The sequence below is a fragment of the Uloborus diversus genome, chromosome 4 (assembly GCF_026930045.1).
Source record: "Uloborus diversus isolate 005 chromosome 4, Udiv.v.3.1, whole genome shotgun sequence".
Taxonomy (NCBI): Eukaryota; Metazoa; Arthropoda; class Arachnida; order Araneae; family Uloboridae; genus Uloborus; species Uloborus diversus.
In genome coordinates, this window is record NC_072734.1 from 71,282,314 (window position 1) to 71,296,754 (window position 14,441).

Consider the following 14,441-nt stretch of genomic DNA (forward strand, 5'->3'; position numbering starts at 1 on the left):
CTTTTCGTGAACGCGTTTTGGGAAACAAGGAGCTTTTTTTTTTTTTCAATAAGAAGGAGTTTTGAACTTCGGGACGCTAAGTAATAGGGTTTGTTCAACCGTTGATGACATCAATGGTTACAAAACACCAATTTACAATAATATTTGCATGCAAGTCTAACTATTTTCGGCATACAGCTATGGTTGCAAATTTCGCTTATTTGAACTCATTCTGGAGGCAATGATTATCTCTAAGCCTGAGAAGAAAGAGGATTCTTGAAACAAGACCATTAGTGTGATCAACCGCTATATAAGTTTCTTCATCCCGGAATCTACTCTGGCGCTCTTCTATTTAATTTCCTTTACAGTAAATATTTAACTCTACTATACAGTGGCAAAATGCTAAAGGTTTAACAAATGAATTCACATGAAACTTGTTATTAAGCTAAAAATTACCCACAACCGGAGCTGAGACAAAATTCAAAGCAATAATGAACAACTCGTTTTAAACCTTACCCGCAACTCCTAAAATACCTCCCCTGTAAACTTGGTAAGGCGTAAGGTGGAGTCGTACCACGTTTGAGAGCCTCTCGCTGGTTTGCTAAAATAGTTTTAGTTACCAATGTAAAGATAAACTGGACGCAGATCCATCAGGTTTGTTGCTTGGTACTCGGTTATAGCTACTCCAGACTGATGAGCCCAAAACAAGGACGATATTTGGCACTGCAGATTCAGGATGCTGTAACTGAGCTTTTCGGCATTGCGTTCAACGCTTGTCATTGTTCAAATGAAGTGCTATTGTTGCCAAAGCAAAAAGCATGTTGCCAAATTTATGAGCAGTTTATTAGCGAAGGAAATATACGCAAACACTTTTCGCACTGAACCATTGATGAATTTAAGCGTCACTTTCCGACGCGCGCGTGTGTGTGTGTGTGTGTGTGAAAGAAAAGCTTTCATGTAAATCAAAAACATGTAATTTTAATTTCATGAATACTGTACATGAAATGAATTAATATTGTACATGAAATTTTAATTTCAAATTTAAAGTATCGCATTGGATTTCTTCAACAGAATGATAGATAACTACTATGTGCATTCCTAAAATTACTCTTAACGACATATAATTTCTAGTATTTCTGTAAAATCAAAACAAAATTTTCGTTTGAACACGTTGTCGGTTTACTGCAGTAAATTCGATGTGAATTTACTGCATCCATTGTCCTTTAATCCATTGTCAAAAGTTTGGAAATGCTACTTAATAACAATTTTGAAGTTTAGCATGGCTAAGAGCAACGTTGACATAAGGTTTCAAACACAATGACAAATTTGTTTAAAACAAAGCCATTTTCTTTACAAATGTCACGCAAACAATTTGGACGGTACACTTCATGACTTATTATTGTTATTATTATTCATTTACTCAATCAGTACTTTTAAAAAGTTCTGTCCAATGAATCATAGTTCTAGAGTAATAAATCACCTCGCTTTTTTGTTTTAATACTTAATAGATTTTGTGTTGATAGAATGTTCCGTAGACATGCATGTTCATAAGTTCAGAGTTTAGTGATAGAGGAAATGAAGAGAAAATGATTAATCCTTCCTTGGTATTTTGACTGTAAACTTATTGAAACGGAAAAATGAATGTGTCCAGTGAAGTTAAAAACGAAAAAAAAAAAAATCGAGCTGATGTGTGCATCACATGACTTCCTTTTACGCCAATTTTAATGTCATTTTCCCATTATTGGCAATTTTAATGTGATTCAATAGTTTACTCTCTAAATATCACCACCAGTGGCCAAATTGAAATCAGATTTTTTTTAAAAAAATCGCCAAATTTGTCGCTAAGTTGGCGACAAACTTGGCGACCAAAAGACTGGCGATATATCGCCAAGTGTCCGCCAAATTATAACACCACTTGAGTATACATCGAAATTAACAATGATTTCCCCCAAAAAAGGGGAAAAATACCCCCTTAAAAACAGGCCGAAGCAACCAAAAGAGGAGGTGTACAACTAAACCCCACTAGGAGTCTACGTACCAAATTTCAACTTCCTAGGACATACCTTTCTTGAGTTATGCGACATACATACGCACATACATACATACGTACATACGGACGTCACGAGAAAAGTCGTTGTAATTAACTCAGGGAATGTCAAAACGGATATTTCGAATGTTTATACTTTCTTATAGGTACTTATCCGCGTGTGATCGGGTTGGAAAACAAACTCAACATTAATTCGGGGGTGAGCAAAATTTAAATTAAAGCCGAATTTTGAGTGAAGTTTTTTTCGCGAATACAATACTTCCTTTTTTGTAAAAGTAAGTAAAAAAGATAATAAAGGAAAATGCACAAACACCATTTCACAAATTTTATATCCTGTATGAACTCTGAAAGACATGAATGAAACTCTCTGAACTTGAATAAAGTTCATTCCACTTTCACAAAAGATTCCTATTTCGGGGCGTCGGACAGTTCTTGCTCCAACTTCCAACACCTACAATTTTCGGGCAACAATATGCGTCGGCTTTACAATCCTTGAACTTATTCTTTGAATAACCGGTCTAAAAGTTGGTGGGAGATGGAAGTAATTCCTATGAGCTTGACAGGTTTGATTTTTGTACTATATTTTAATAAATGTTTCTTAATATTACGTGATAAAAGATCAACTTTTCTCTGAATAAGAGAAAGAAAAATCGATGAACTTTTAAATGCGTGTTCGGCCAATTGTTTGTCTGATTTTTGCGAAGTGTAAGAAAACAAAATTGAGCTTAACACTTGCCACAACTGTGATTCCTTTTTGATTGATGTGTACTTTCAGAACATGAGACTGATATAATAGTCTGTCACTGTCAATCAAAAACTTATGAATTTTATGTTTAAAAAAATAGTTTTATTACATTTTAAGCATTCAGCTTTTTAAATTTATCATTCGTTAAAGCCTAAGTAACATTAAGCATTATTTTGAATTTCTAATGTTTACATTTAAAGCGGTGATGTTTACATTTAAGCATCCTTCCATCTTCCATTTACTGTCAAAATCACCAGCGCAGCCAGAATTTACTTTTTGTAGGGGAGAGATCGGATAGCAGAAACAGCGCACAACGCGACGCTGCGACGACCGTCGGAAGTTCTTGAGGAAGTCTGTAGACTATTTCATAATTGAAAGAAAGGAAAGAGAAAAAATCTAAATGTTTTTGAGAAAAAAAGTTACATTTCAGCTAATGAAGATTTGTACCGTATTTTCTGGGATTTAATACAGAAGTAGCATTTACATGTATTAGCATCTTATTATTAAGCATTTCTCAGAGCATATTTGTTTTTGGGACTAATTTAACGTCGGTTTACCTCGCCGACTTTTTTTTTTTCTTCTTTTTTTCTTTTTAACTTTTGATTTGTTGATTTGTTCCGCAGATTTCTGAAAAAAATTCTACTATCGAGGGGAGGGGCTTGATTATAAAAGTTCTTTCATATATAAAATATACCATATTAGGATGTGCAACATATGCTAAAACCAAGGGCTCTCGGCAGGTGTGACCCTCAAAACCGTCTTCGCTACGCCCTTGCATAAAATAAATATTTTAAAAGCGGAGTACTTGTTTGAAAAATAATTTTTATATATATATATATATATATATATATATATATATATATATAATTTTTAAAATCTTCCGTTAAATGATGTAATGAAAAAGTCTCATTTGTTTTCAGATATCCATCAAGAGGGAAATCATTGTTTTGGACGAAAATGACAACCCGCCAAAATTTCAAAATATGCCATATTCATTTTCTTTGGACGAAGTAAGTGAAATATTCCTTCACAACTAAATAAGTCTTTAAAATTTTTGTTAAAATTTAAATCAGTTTAACTCGAAAAGGAAAGAGCTTTTTGATCAACGTTAGCTGCTTTGTATAAGTTTCACAGTATATTTCTTTTACTTGTTATTTTTCTTTGCAAATAAGTTTCTGTAAAGTTCGAGACCAGTGTTTGCAAATATCATTATTACACGAAGCTATGATCATACCACTGAAAGATTGACTAAAGGTTTGTAGCTAGTAATGACCAACAACCTGACACGTATCACAAGTCTGATGGAGATTTTTTAAAATATGAAACGCATACAAATCTATTCAACACCGCTATTTCAGACTTTCCTCCACCAACACCCTACCTTTTAGCTTGAAGTCTTAGGATTGCAATGCATCGCGGGAGGAATAGTGGATCCTGTGCCGGGGATCGAACCGGATCGTCGAGGTGACAGGCAACTTCCCTAACCACAAGACCACATGGTAATGAAGAAACCATTACGTTTATTTCCTAATGTTGCTTCACGTCATGTGCGACGACGTCAAAATCAATGAACCCGCCTTGCTGCAATTCTATTGATTCAGCCTAATCTAATAGACACGTCCTTGGACTTTCTCATTGGCTGTCATTTATGTCATGTCATGCCTTTAAAAATTACCTTCACTCAAGGAATCATGATTTGTTGCTTGTTTTATGCCGCAATACAGTCCAGTTGGTGCAAAAACATAGAAACAGCAATGACAGCAACGCATTTTGTGGCTTTCGTGAGCGGTGAGAAGTCAACATTTACCTGTAATGCTAATGCACCACTATATATATATATATATATATACACTGGTGTGCAAAAATTAAGAACGAGACGGTTTTTTCAATATAACATTGTACAAAAGCTTTTCAAACCAACACATTTAATACCGTAAGATCCCCAATACGTAAGGACATGTGTAATGTAAGCAACACTTACTAAAAGAGAAATCAGAGGGATAAAAAGAAGCTTTATTGAAAAAGTAGCATGGAGCGCAATGCGACTGAAGGTCGAAACATCCCTGTGATGGGTGTCCAGCAAGAAACATCCGGTCTTTAGTAGGGGATATGATCTACCCCGACTGCTAGGCAGGTTTCACAGCGTCTGCCCATGAGGGTGTCAATGAGTTGTTGAGTCATTGCTGCCCATTCGTCTTGCAGTGCTATCGAAGCTCCCGAATCGTTATTGGTGGTAAGGTACGTGCTGCCAAGCGTCTGCCTAGAAAATCCCATACATGCTCGATGGAATTGAGATCCGGAGATCGTGCCGGCCAATCCATACGTTCAATATCCTCACTCTCTAAGAGCTGCTGTGCGATGACATGGTGCATTGTCGCCCATGAAAAGAAACTGCGGACCCATAGCGCCTCTAAAAAAAACGCACATATGGAAGAAGAATCTCGTTACAATAACGGGTTCCGTTGACTGAACCTGCGTCGAAGATGAGAAGGTCTGCACGACTACCAAGCATGATGCCTCCACAAACGAGAACACCGTGACCTCCATACCTGTCCCTTTCAATGATGTTCGAGGGATGATTGCGGCTTCCCCGCTCTCTCCAGATGAGTATGCGACGAGAATCGCTGCACAGACTGAATTTGCTCTCATGTGTAAGGAATACTCGTCCCTATTCATTGTCTTTCCAATTCCGGTGTTCCCAGCACCACAGAAAACGCTTTCGCCGATGGGCAAGCGTTAGAGGTACACACCGTATAGGGCGTCGTGCAAACAGACCACCACCGTGCAGTCTTCTGGCCTCGGTAAAACACGATATCGGTCGTCCAGTCGCCTGTGTCGTGTGTCTAGCGATTTCTCCCGCTGTCTGCCGCATGTTTCTTCTGGCCTGTAAGACAATATACCGGTCATCTGCGGGTGTGGTTCCTCGTGGACGACCACTACTGAACCTCCGGATAGCTGTTCCTGTAGTTTGAAATTGTCTCCAAAGTCGTGAAACGATGCTGTGAGCAATTCCGAACTCTGCAGCCACACTTGTCACACTGCGGCCGTCCTCCAACTTCCCAATGATTCGACCTCGGGTAAAAGCACCCAGATGTCGCCTAACAAATTGATTATTCGCCGTTTCTCGCTGAGGCAGCAACTCGGTGTGATTTTAACTGCTATACGGCGTGCAATCTCTTTGCCAGAACTACTGATCTTACACCGACAACATGCTTTATACTACCCAGACACTCCCCCATTACGTCTGCCTGCATATCTGCGCATGTGCTACCGCACATCACCTTACTTAATCTCCTGATTGGTCTTTCTGTCCGCTCTGCCTCTTCGTTCAGCTGATATGCTAATTTTTCGACTTCGTCCTTAATTTTTGCACACCAGTGTGTATATATATATATATATATATATATATATATATATATATATATATATATATATATATGTGTGTGTGTGTGTGTATGTATTATGAGAGATATTTCCCGCTTCAAAAGAAAACAAATATCCCGAAGCCACTATGCATAGTTTGAAGTGCTGCCGCACCGGGTTCAAATCCCGGCAAAGAGCAAGGATGTTAGGTATGCCAGCTATTCATAGCGGCATTTTGAGATTGACCTGTGTAACAAAATGTAAGTGCATTCCCAAGATTGCCCAACGTTTGGGTTACAATCAAATTATTGTGCAAGTACCAAAAAAACATGTACTTTCACTGTTATGGGTGACATTAAATAGAACTGTTGAGAAATAAAAGCACTGTAGCTTTAAGGTAGAATATTTAGCAAGTAATATCCCAAGCCGTTCTCTGTATAAACAGTGTTTCTTTATTCTAGGTAACACCAATTGGATCTATTGTATATCAAGACATCATTGTTACAGATGCAGATATTAACATGAATGCTGAAATTAAACTGTCCTGTCTGAGTGAAAAAGTATGTTATGTATTTCTAGCAGTATCTTCGATGTCAGGTAATTAAGTAGATTTTCTAATACCGGATCAGTAAATGGATTTTCAATTTTTTTAGACTCCAACAGCCTGCCAGAAGTTTGAAGTTCGTGAGATCGCGGTAAGCAGCGGCAGAGTCAGAGGAGAAATCATTCTGAGCGAGCCTTTAGATTATGAAGATCAGTCATCTTACACCATGGCTATAGCCGCTATGGTATGCAGAACTCTAAACTTTCTATTTCGATATTATTGTTTTCACGCAAGAAAGTAATTCATTTTTTTAAACATTTTTTCCATTAGGATATGGCAGAGAAGCGTAGTTTAAAATCGACAACAAACGTTCTTATTAAAGTTAAGGACATTCAGGACCACGCACCAGTTTTCCAAAATGCTCCTTTTACTGCAACTGTCATGGAAAACAGTGAGCAGGTAAGAAAACTAACTTACTTTCTACACTGTTAAAGTGCTAAAACTGTTCAAAAGCGTAAAACCTATAACTTGCATTGCAGCCAAAGTATTGTAACTCAATCATGCAGATCGGTACAACGTGACCTACGGTCCGCGGACTACATGCTGCCCACGAAACTGATCCGTCCGTGCGGCCCGCAGTTTCATTTAAATACTACAAATTGAAAAGCATGATTCCTGACAAATTTGGAGCCAAATATTCAGAAATTAGCTTCGGAAAAACAAATGCAATTAATAAATGAAACATAGTAATGACAACAGAAATTGTTGGTTTTTAATTTCTCTCCTTTTTCCATGTTATTTGGGAAAAAATAAATATTAAATTATTAAATAAAAAATTATGTGTGTTCCAGCCCGGGAGAATTATTTTAATATGAGGTTCTATCCTCAGGTAGAAAAAGGTTGGGCGCCACTGATGTAGATCAATGAATTATGTAATTATAATATACTCTAAAATAAATTTAAATAATAATCAAAAAATGACTTAAACTATCCAAACGGAAACCTATTACTTCTATTTGTAGGTGACCCGTGAGAAACTTAATTTAAAAAAAAAAGCATTCTTTCTGCTTAACCGAAGTTTCATTTCCAGAAAAAGCTAGGGATGTCATAGTTACTAGTAAGTTGTTTAGTAACTTGTTCTAACTTAACCTCATTCTCGGAATGGTTTGTTTAAAAACAAATCCCTACATAGTATAAAGTGAAGTCCCCAAAAAGCGTCGGTGTGTTTGAACTCGCAAAACTCGAGAAATACCCAGCCGATTGCGCTGAAATTTTCACAGCTTGTTTCTTTAAGTCCTGAAAAGGTTTGCAGAGCAGTTCGAATATAATTCGATGAATAGTTCTTTTTTTATTCCAATTTACGTCTAATTTTCACATAAATTCTCGAATATGGGGGTGAAAAATTACTTGCACATATTAATATTACATGTCGTTAAAAAGGGTAGACCTTTCCGCGTTCAACGCAGTTTGTATCACTGATCTAACTTAATTACGGTGGGAGTTATTTGCGTTTTTAGCTCGAATTTTCTTAGGCTAAGCTGAAATTTAGGCACTACTTTCTTAATTAAAAAATCAACAAAAAGTGAAGGAATTGTCCCACAGCTTTATTTTTGACGCCATTGGTAAAAGCTACCTTTTTAACTCCAGATGTAACTCGACCTATGGTAGAAAAAATAAGCTTTTATCTCGAAAAGAAAAAAAAGTTACAAGCCTTTTTAAATCAAGTTTAAGAAATCTCGATTCCATTCAAATTGTGAACCATTTTCTTTCGCATTTTAATTCCTTAAACTTATTTTATTTTGTGTTTCCATAGTTAACATTATAAATCCATCTTTCTGGATTTAATTTCTTAAAAGTATTTTATCATCTGTCGTCATTGTTTGGAACGGAAATCATGATGTTTTTTTATTTATTTTTTACGCCTGATTGTTGAATATACGTCACTTGATACAATTTTTATTTTCAAGGTAGACCGGGCAAAGCCGGGCAACGCAGCCAGTCCAAAATAAAGCGTTATTTAGACTCATCCAACAAACAATAACAACTAACAGTAAACTAGCAAAGACGTGAAAACTAAGTGTTCGTTCACTCATTCGTACAGCGACTACTTGAATAGTTGAAAACAAAGTTTTTAACCAATCAATATTGAGCATTGAGCTCACTAACCACTCTGAAAACCACTTTTTTATATCATTGGTTAAAGCTTAGGTCTTTGCTAGAAGATGAACGTAAGCTTAGATCGAGAAATTCAATTACAGTAGAACTTCATTGATGTGAACTAATAGGGGATTCTGATCGTCTCAATTAATCAAAGTACGGATTAAGTAAAATAACCCGTACAATGAGCTCAGTTACATAAACAAACTACTGTACACAGCAAAAAATATATTTTGAATTCAAGGGAATGAAATATTAAACTGCTTATGAGAGAAAATTTCAAAAATTCAAAATTCGACCTACAAATTTACATTAGTGCACGAATTTGCATTTTATTTACACAGCATACATCTAAATGGCTGTGCATCTCACAGCTGCCCGGATTAAGCGATATCCGGTTTTCAGGGCCGTAACCAGAAAATAATTTCGGGGGGGGGGGGTTAAAAACTTTCTTACGGAGCTTTGCGCTATTTGCTAATGTTCAAGTCGTCGGGTTATCTATTACGAAAGCGTTATATGAATTAAGATACAAATGAAAGACATTTGAGTTTTGGAACAATATTTTTGGAAATATTTAAATATAAACGAACATTTAAATGTCAAACCGAACTTTTCGAGAGGGGGGGGGGGGGTAATCCTAAGACACACCCCTTGTATACGACCCTGGGTTTATTAAGGTCGCGAAGTCCGGATGAATGATGGTTTGCTGAACATCGGAGCTCATAGAACTACGATCAACTTCAAACCTGATTGGTTAAGAATTTAACGGCTGATAGTTACAGTTGCCATATGTCGGATAAGTATAAACTTATAGTTTAATTCAAAAAAAAAAAAAAAGGAAAACAAATGGAGACAGCTGCAAAAAGTATATACTTTTAACAGTGCCTTTGGGTTAAAAAAATATATGAATAACTTTTATATAAATTTTCTGCTAACGTATTGGTTTAATCTTCATTCCATTGTTGTCAATTATCAATCTGCTTTTGTTTTCAGGGAACATCTGTTTTAAACTTGGCTGTGCGAGATGGAGATTCAGGAGACCCTAGAGATCTTATGTTAGTGATTCAAGATGGTAAGTTTCGTTTTATCCGTGTGGAATTTGCTTAGTTTTTTTTTTAAACAACAGAATAAAAAATTTAAAAATACATATTTGAGACTGAAAATTTAACACAAATATCATACTTTTATATACGTTTATAGCGTTTTGTATACGTTTATAGCACAAAATATCATTGCACGATATTTTGTGCTATAAACTCTGCATGAACTACGATATTCGTTCAAACATTAAAAACATTTTGAAATTATAAGGTAGAAATTTGAAATTAAATTCCCATGCATTCATAGTGCAACGTGTCCTACAAATTGAACTTTACATTTGTAAATAATTGTTCTTTAAAACTTCTCTGTAGAAGAATTTGAAATTTTTATGTAACAACAGTTGCGAAAATACGCACTTATAAATAAATAATCAGTTTCAAATATGCAGCTGTAATAATGCAGTTTAAAATGTGGAACTGCATTTTGTAAATCAATACTAGTGTTCTGTGTTTTTCTATTGTTCTTCCTTTCTTTTTGCATTTGTAATAAAATATGATAATTCATATTATTTATTTATTTATTTTTTACAATTCTGAGCGTTATTTTATCTTTGTTTTTAGATGATAAAGAGTATTTTCAGTTGGGACCGATTTCTAGTGATAGCCGTAAGATTTTTACAACAACTTTACAAACGAACTTCCCAATCGATAGAGAAGATCCTGCTATTCTTGAAAATGGCGGACTGTATGTTTTCCGGATAAAAGTAAATAATTTACGTCTTTCATTCACGATGCATTATTAAATTGTTATGTTATTACAACTTCAAAATGTAGCAGTTGTATATCTATTCCATCGAATTGGAGCCCATTATTAGTCAGTAAATGGACTTTTACTATCTAAATTTGTGGAAGGATTTCCATAAAATGGAATTCGATTATCCACAGAAAATAAGAGAATAAAGTAAAACACCAGTAGTGGCCATGGCTTTAGTAGTAACCACTTCAAGTTTACTCATATATACTTTAAAGCAAGAAATGAACAATAATAATGTGATTTTTTTGTTGATACTTAATGTAAATATCATATTGAATCAATTTTAATCATTGGTTATTTGAAGTTAAAGTAAGTAAGGATAGGAGAATGTATGGCCGCTCTGTTCATTTCAAGTTCTGCCATTTTTATAAAATGAGACGATTAAGGAAGAGTTGGGCTACAATACGTTTATTGAGTTTCAAGAGAGGTAATTGATATTGTACACCCACATTTTAGAAATGTACTTCACTTTGACCACTGCGATTGTGTTTTAATCCTTGAAGTAGCCACTACTGAAGCACTGGAAATATATTGATGTTTTACCTTACATAATACAATTCAGTTAATATATTTTTTTCATAAATTATAATATTGAACAGAATACTAAGCAGAAATCTTTTTTGCTGTTTACAGGCTGTGGAGTTGGTGGATGGACTTCCTGTGGGTGATTCATCTACCACCAATATCACGATAGTAGTTGGAGACGTGAATGATCAGAAACCAACCTTTAATGAACGGAATTTCAATGTTACTATAGGTGAAGACATTGGGACCAATACTCCGCTTCCTGGACTAAATATAGTTGTTACAGATCTGGATGTTGTTAGTACTTTTATGCATTACTATAATCATAATATTCACGGCAGGCTGCAGTTTACCTACTTCTCAAAATATGGTTCAAGTTTATCTAAATTTAGCAATATATGTTATCGGTTCAAAACAGTGCTTTATTTGAGCGTGAAACTACCCAGGATAGATTTTTTGGGTCAGTGGGGGGGGGGGGGGGTATTTCAATCATGTAAGAATCTTTTTTGCACTTTTTTTTGTGCTACAAAAGTTCTGTACTTCAGTGCAGTGTTAATTAAGGGGGAAAAACTATTGGTTTTAAAATATTTTATTCTAATAAATGTATTTCACAATCTTGAGTTAATCCGAGAGTTAACTGTTGGATTTTCTGACAGTAACTTTTGTGTGAGGGCGACAAATCCATCAAAACGATTCGTAGACTCTATTTTAACTTGAGATCGAAAATAAAATCTTCTAAACAAAATTTCACTTTTGATTTTTATAAACCAAGAGTATTTCACGATTGTAAGTGAGTGGAGCTAGCGAAACAGTTAAAACTGCCCTTTTCATTTAGTATGGCAAAAAGAAAAAAACTTACTGTACCAAAGTGTATTGTACCACCTCTAATGCGAATCAAACTTTGCAGGTCAAAATCAGAGATAAAGTTTGGTCAAGTAAAGTTCGTCCTAAAACTAATTAAATCGAAGATATTATGCAGAAGCACTCGTACATAGGAAATAAACAATCACCAATCTGTGAAATCGTAGCTTCACGTTTCTCAGAATAATGTTGAGAAAAGCAGCTTCGTCAAACACATATTTAGTGCCGTTATATGAAAACTAAACTGATTTTCTGAAACGAACATTTATTAACTACTGCTTGTATCTTGTCTATAGAACGATATTCATTGCATTAATTCTTTTTGGGAAGATGAAAAAACCCGGACCAATTAGATCAAAACAATAGCTTGTCTTTAAATGTTAAATAAGAAATAATAAATTCCGATTGAATTACCAATCTATTCATCATTTATAATTTTCAGGGTGACAACGCAAAGTTTTCCCTCATTTTGGAAAATGTCCTGAACTCGGATGGAATGTTCGCCGTTTTCCCAACTGTTGCAATCGGCAGGACTCCTGTCATCATACGAATCGCAGATGCAAGTAGCTTGGATTATGAAAATCCCGAGAAAAGAATGTTCATTTTTAATGTAAGTGAACATTTTCCCCTATTAATTTAGTGTTTGTCCCTTAGAATTCCCCGTTCTCATATGAAGTTTTATACTGGCTTGACTGCGAAAAAGCGCCACTAAAACGCATGCGCAGAACAAAGCATCATTACTTTTGTTCTGCCCATGCGCAGTGCGTATACAAAAAAATGTGTTGAACGTAAGTATGCAACTGCAATATCTAAGCTGTGTATCGCTATTGCTTACATCTGAAGATAATTGTCATACTGTGAATATTGCTTATAATAGTTTTCATACTGTATTTTTCAAATAGGTGAAAGCTGTGCAAGATGGATTTGACAGCGATTCAGCAACCGTCACCGTTATCCTCACCGATTCCAATGACAATGCACCCATGTTCGACAGAGATCAGTACACTCTAAGGGTGCCTGAGAATATCGTTCCTGGTACCGATATAGTTACTCTCACTGTAAGTAGTAAAATTAATAAATAATAAATTATGCCATTTTTTGTCTTCAAAGAAAGCAATTTTGTAGCTAAGTATCTTGGAAATAACAAAACGCAGGCAATATTTTCACATAATAAAAATTCTCGCCTTAATTAAAACATGATCTTATATTTATGGATGTAAACAGAACTAATCAAAAAAAGTATTTTCACCGCGTTTTCGTTCACTCTGTTTGTTTTATGTCTGATTTATTTTTAATTAACTTCCCGGTGAGCTGGAGACTTAAAATTTATGACTTGATAGTTTAATCAAAAGCAATCCCTACTTTTATAACTTGCAAACTTTCATGTCTTCATGGAAACATAATTTTATTTCAGGATATTGATATATTTAAACATAAATATATTTTTTCCCATTAAGCCTTATAAATAATTCAAAATCATTCTGTAAAAAATCAATGATAAAACCGGTAACCATTACTGAAAGAGAACCGTACCAGTATAACATCAATACTCTGTAGAATCTTACAAACATTCTCTTTCACATAAACTTTCTATGTTTATTTCCTGCGTTGCCAATTTTTTGGAATGATTACAAATGCACGAAATCATAATAGTAATAACACATTTATGGAAGGATAAAGATGTAACTATTTACAGTGCTGGCCAAATTATTAGACTAAAGAGTTTTTTTCTTTTTTGTACATTATTTGTACTAAAATACTATTTATTTTACTGTTAAAGTACAGTACATACTGTACACTGATTATTATGTTATTTTAGCATAATTTAATGTTTGCAGGTAGCAGCACTGTCTGCTTTGTTTACGTTCTTTGTTTATCTACCTACCAGGAACATAACCTCAATCAGCTTAAACAGTTCACTAGTTCTTTTTATTAGTGTGTTTTGTTATACTTAAAGTTAGTTTTAATTAATTAGTGAGTATGTGTATGTGAGTATATATAATAGTGAGTATAAACAATTTTTTACCTCCTTTTTTAAAAGTTAAGAAATGGTGTAAACCTTGTGAAAAGTATAAAAAGACTTAAGATACTCATCAAGAACAAAGGAATGTATACTAAATATTACATAATTATTTCGCTTTTCGTTAATGTGTCTATAGTTATGTAATCAATAAAGAATTTGCTTTTAAAACAGTCTTAGTCTAATAATTTGGCCAGCACTGTATGATATTCCAACGTCGACTTCATATCACGCATGCTCATACTTTCCAACTTAAATCAAACTCAAATCCAGCTCAATTTCAATTCATGTTTTCCAAAAAAGATATACATATGCCTCATCTTAACCTGCTTCTCAATAACTTCGA

The 14,441-nt window shown here is 34.8% G+C and overlaps 1 protein-coding gene across 1 annotated transcript in view; it reads left to right on the plus strand.

Moving 5' to 3' along the window:
• LOC129220628 (cadherin-23-like) overlaps window positions 1–14,441 on the plus strand; it is a 185,540-nt gene that overhangs the window by 118,896 nt on the left and 52,203 nt on the right. Inside the window, 9 exon segments of the mRNA XM_054855057.1 lie at window positions 3,692–3,781; window positions 6,596–6,694; window positions 6,788–6,922; window positions 7,009–7,137; window positions 9,829–9,907; window positions 10,497–10,639; window positions 11,323–11,511; window positions 12,518–12,685; window positions 12,978–13,133. Coding sequence (XP_054711032.1) covers window positions 3,692–3,781; window positions 6,596–6,694; window positions 6,788–6,922; window positions 7,009–7,137; window positions 9,829–9,907; window positions 10,497–10,639; window positions 11,323–11,511; window positions 12,518–12,685; window positions 12,978–13,133 — 1,188 coding nt within the window.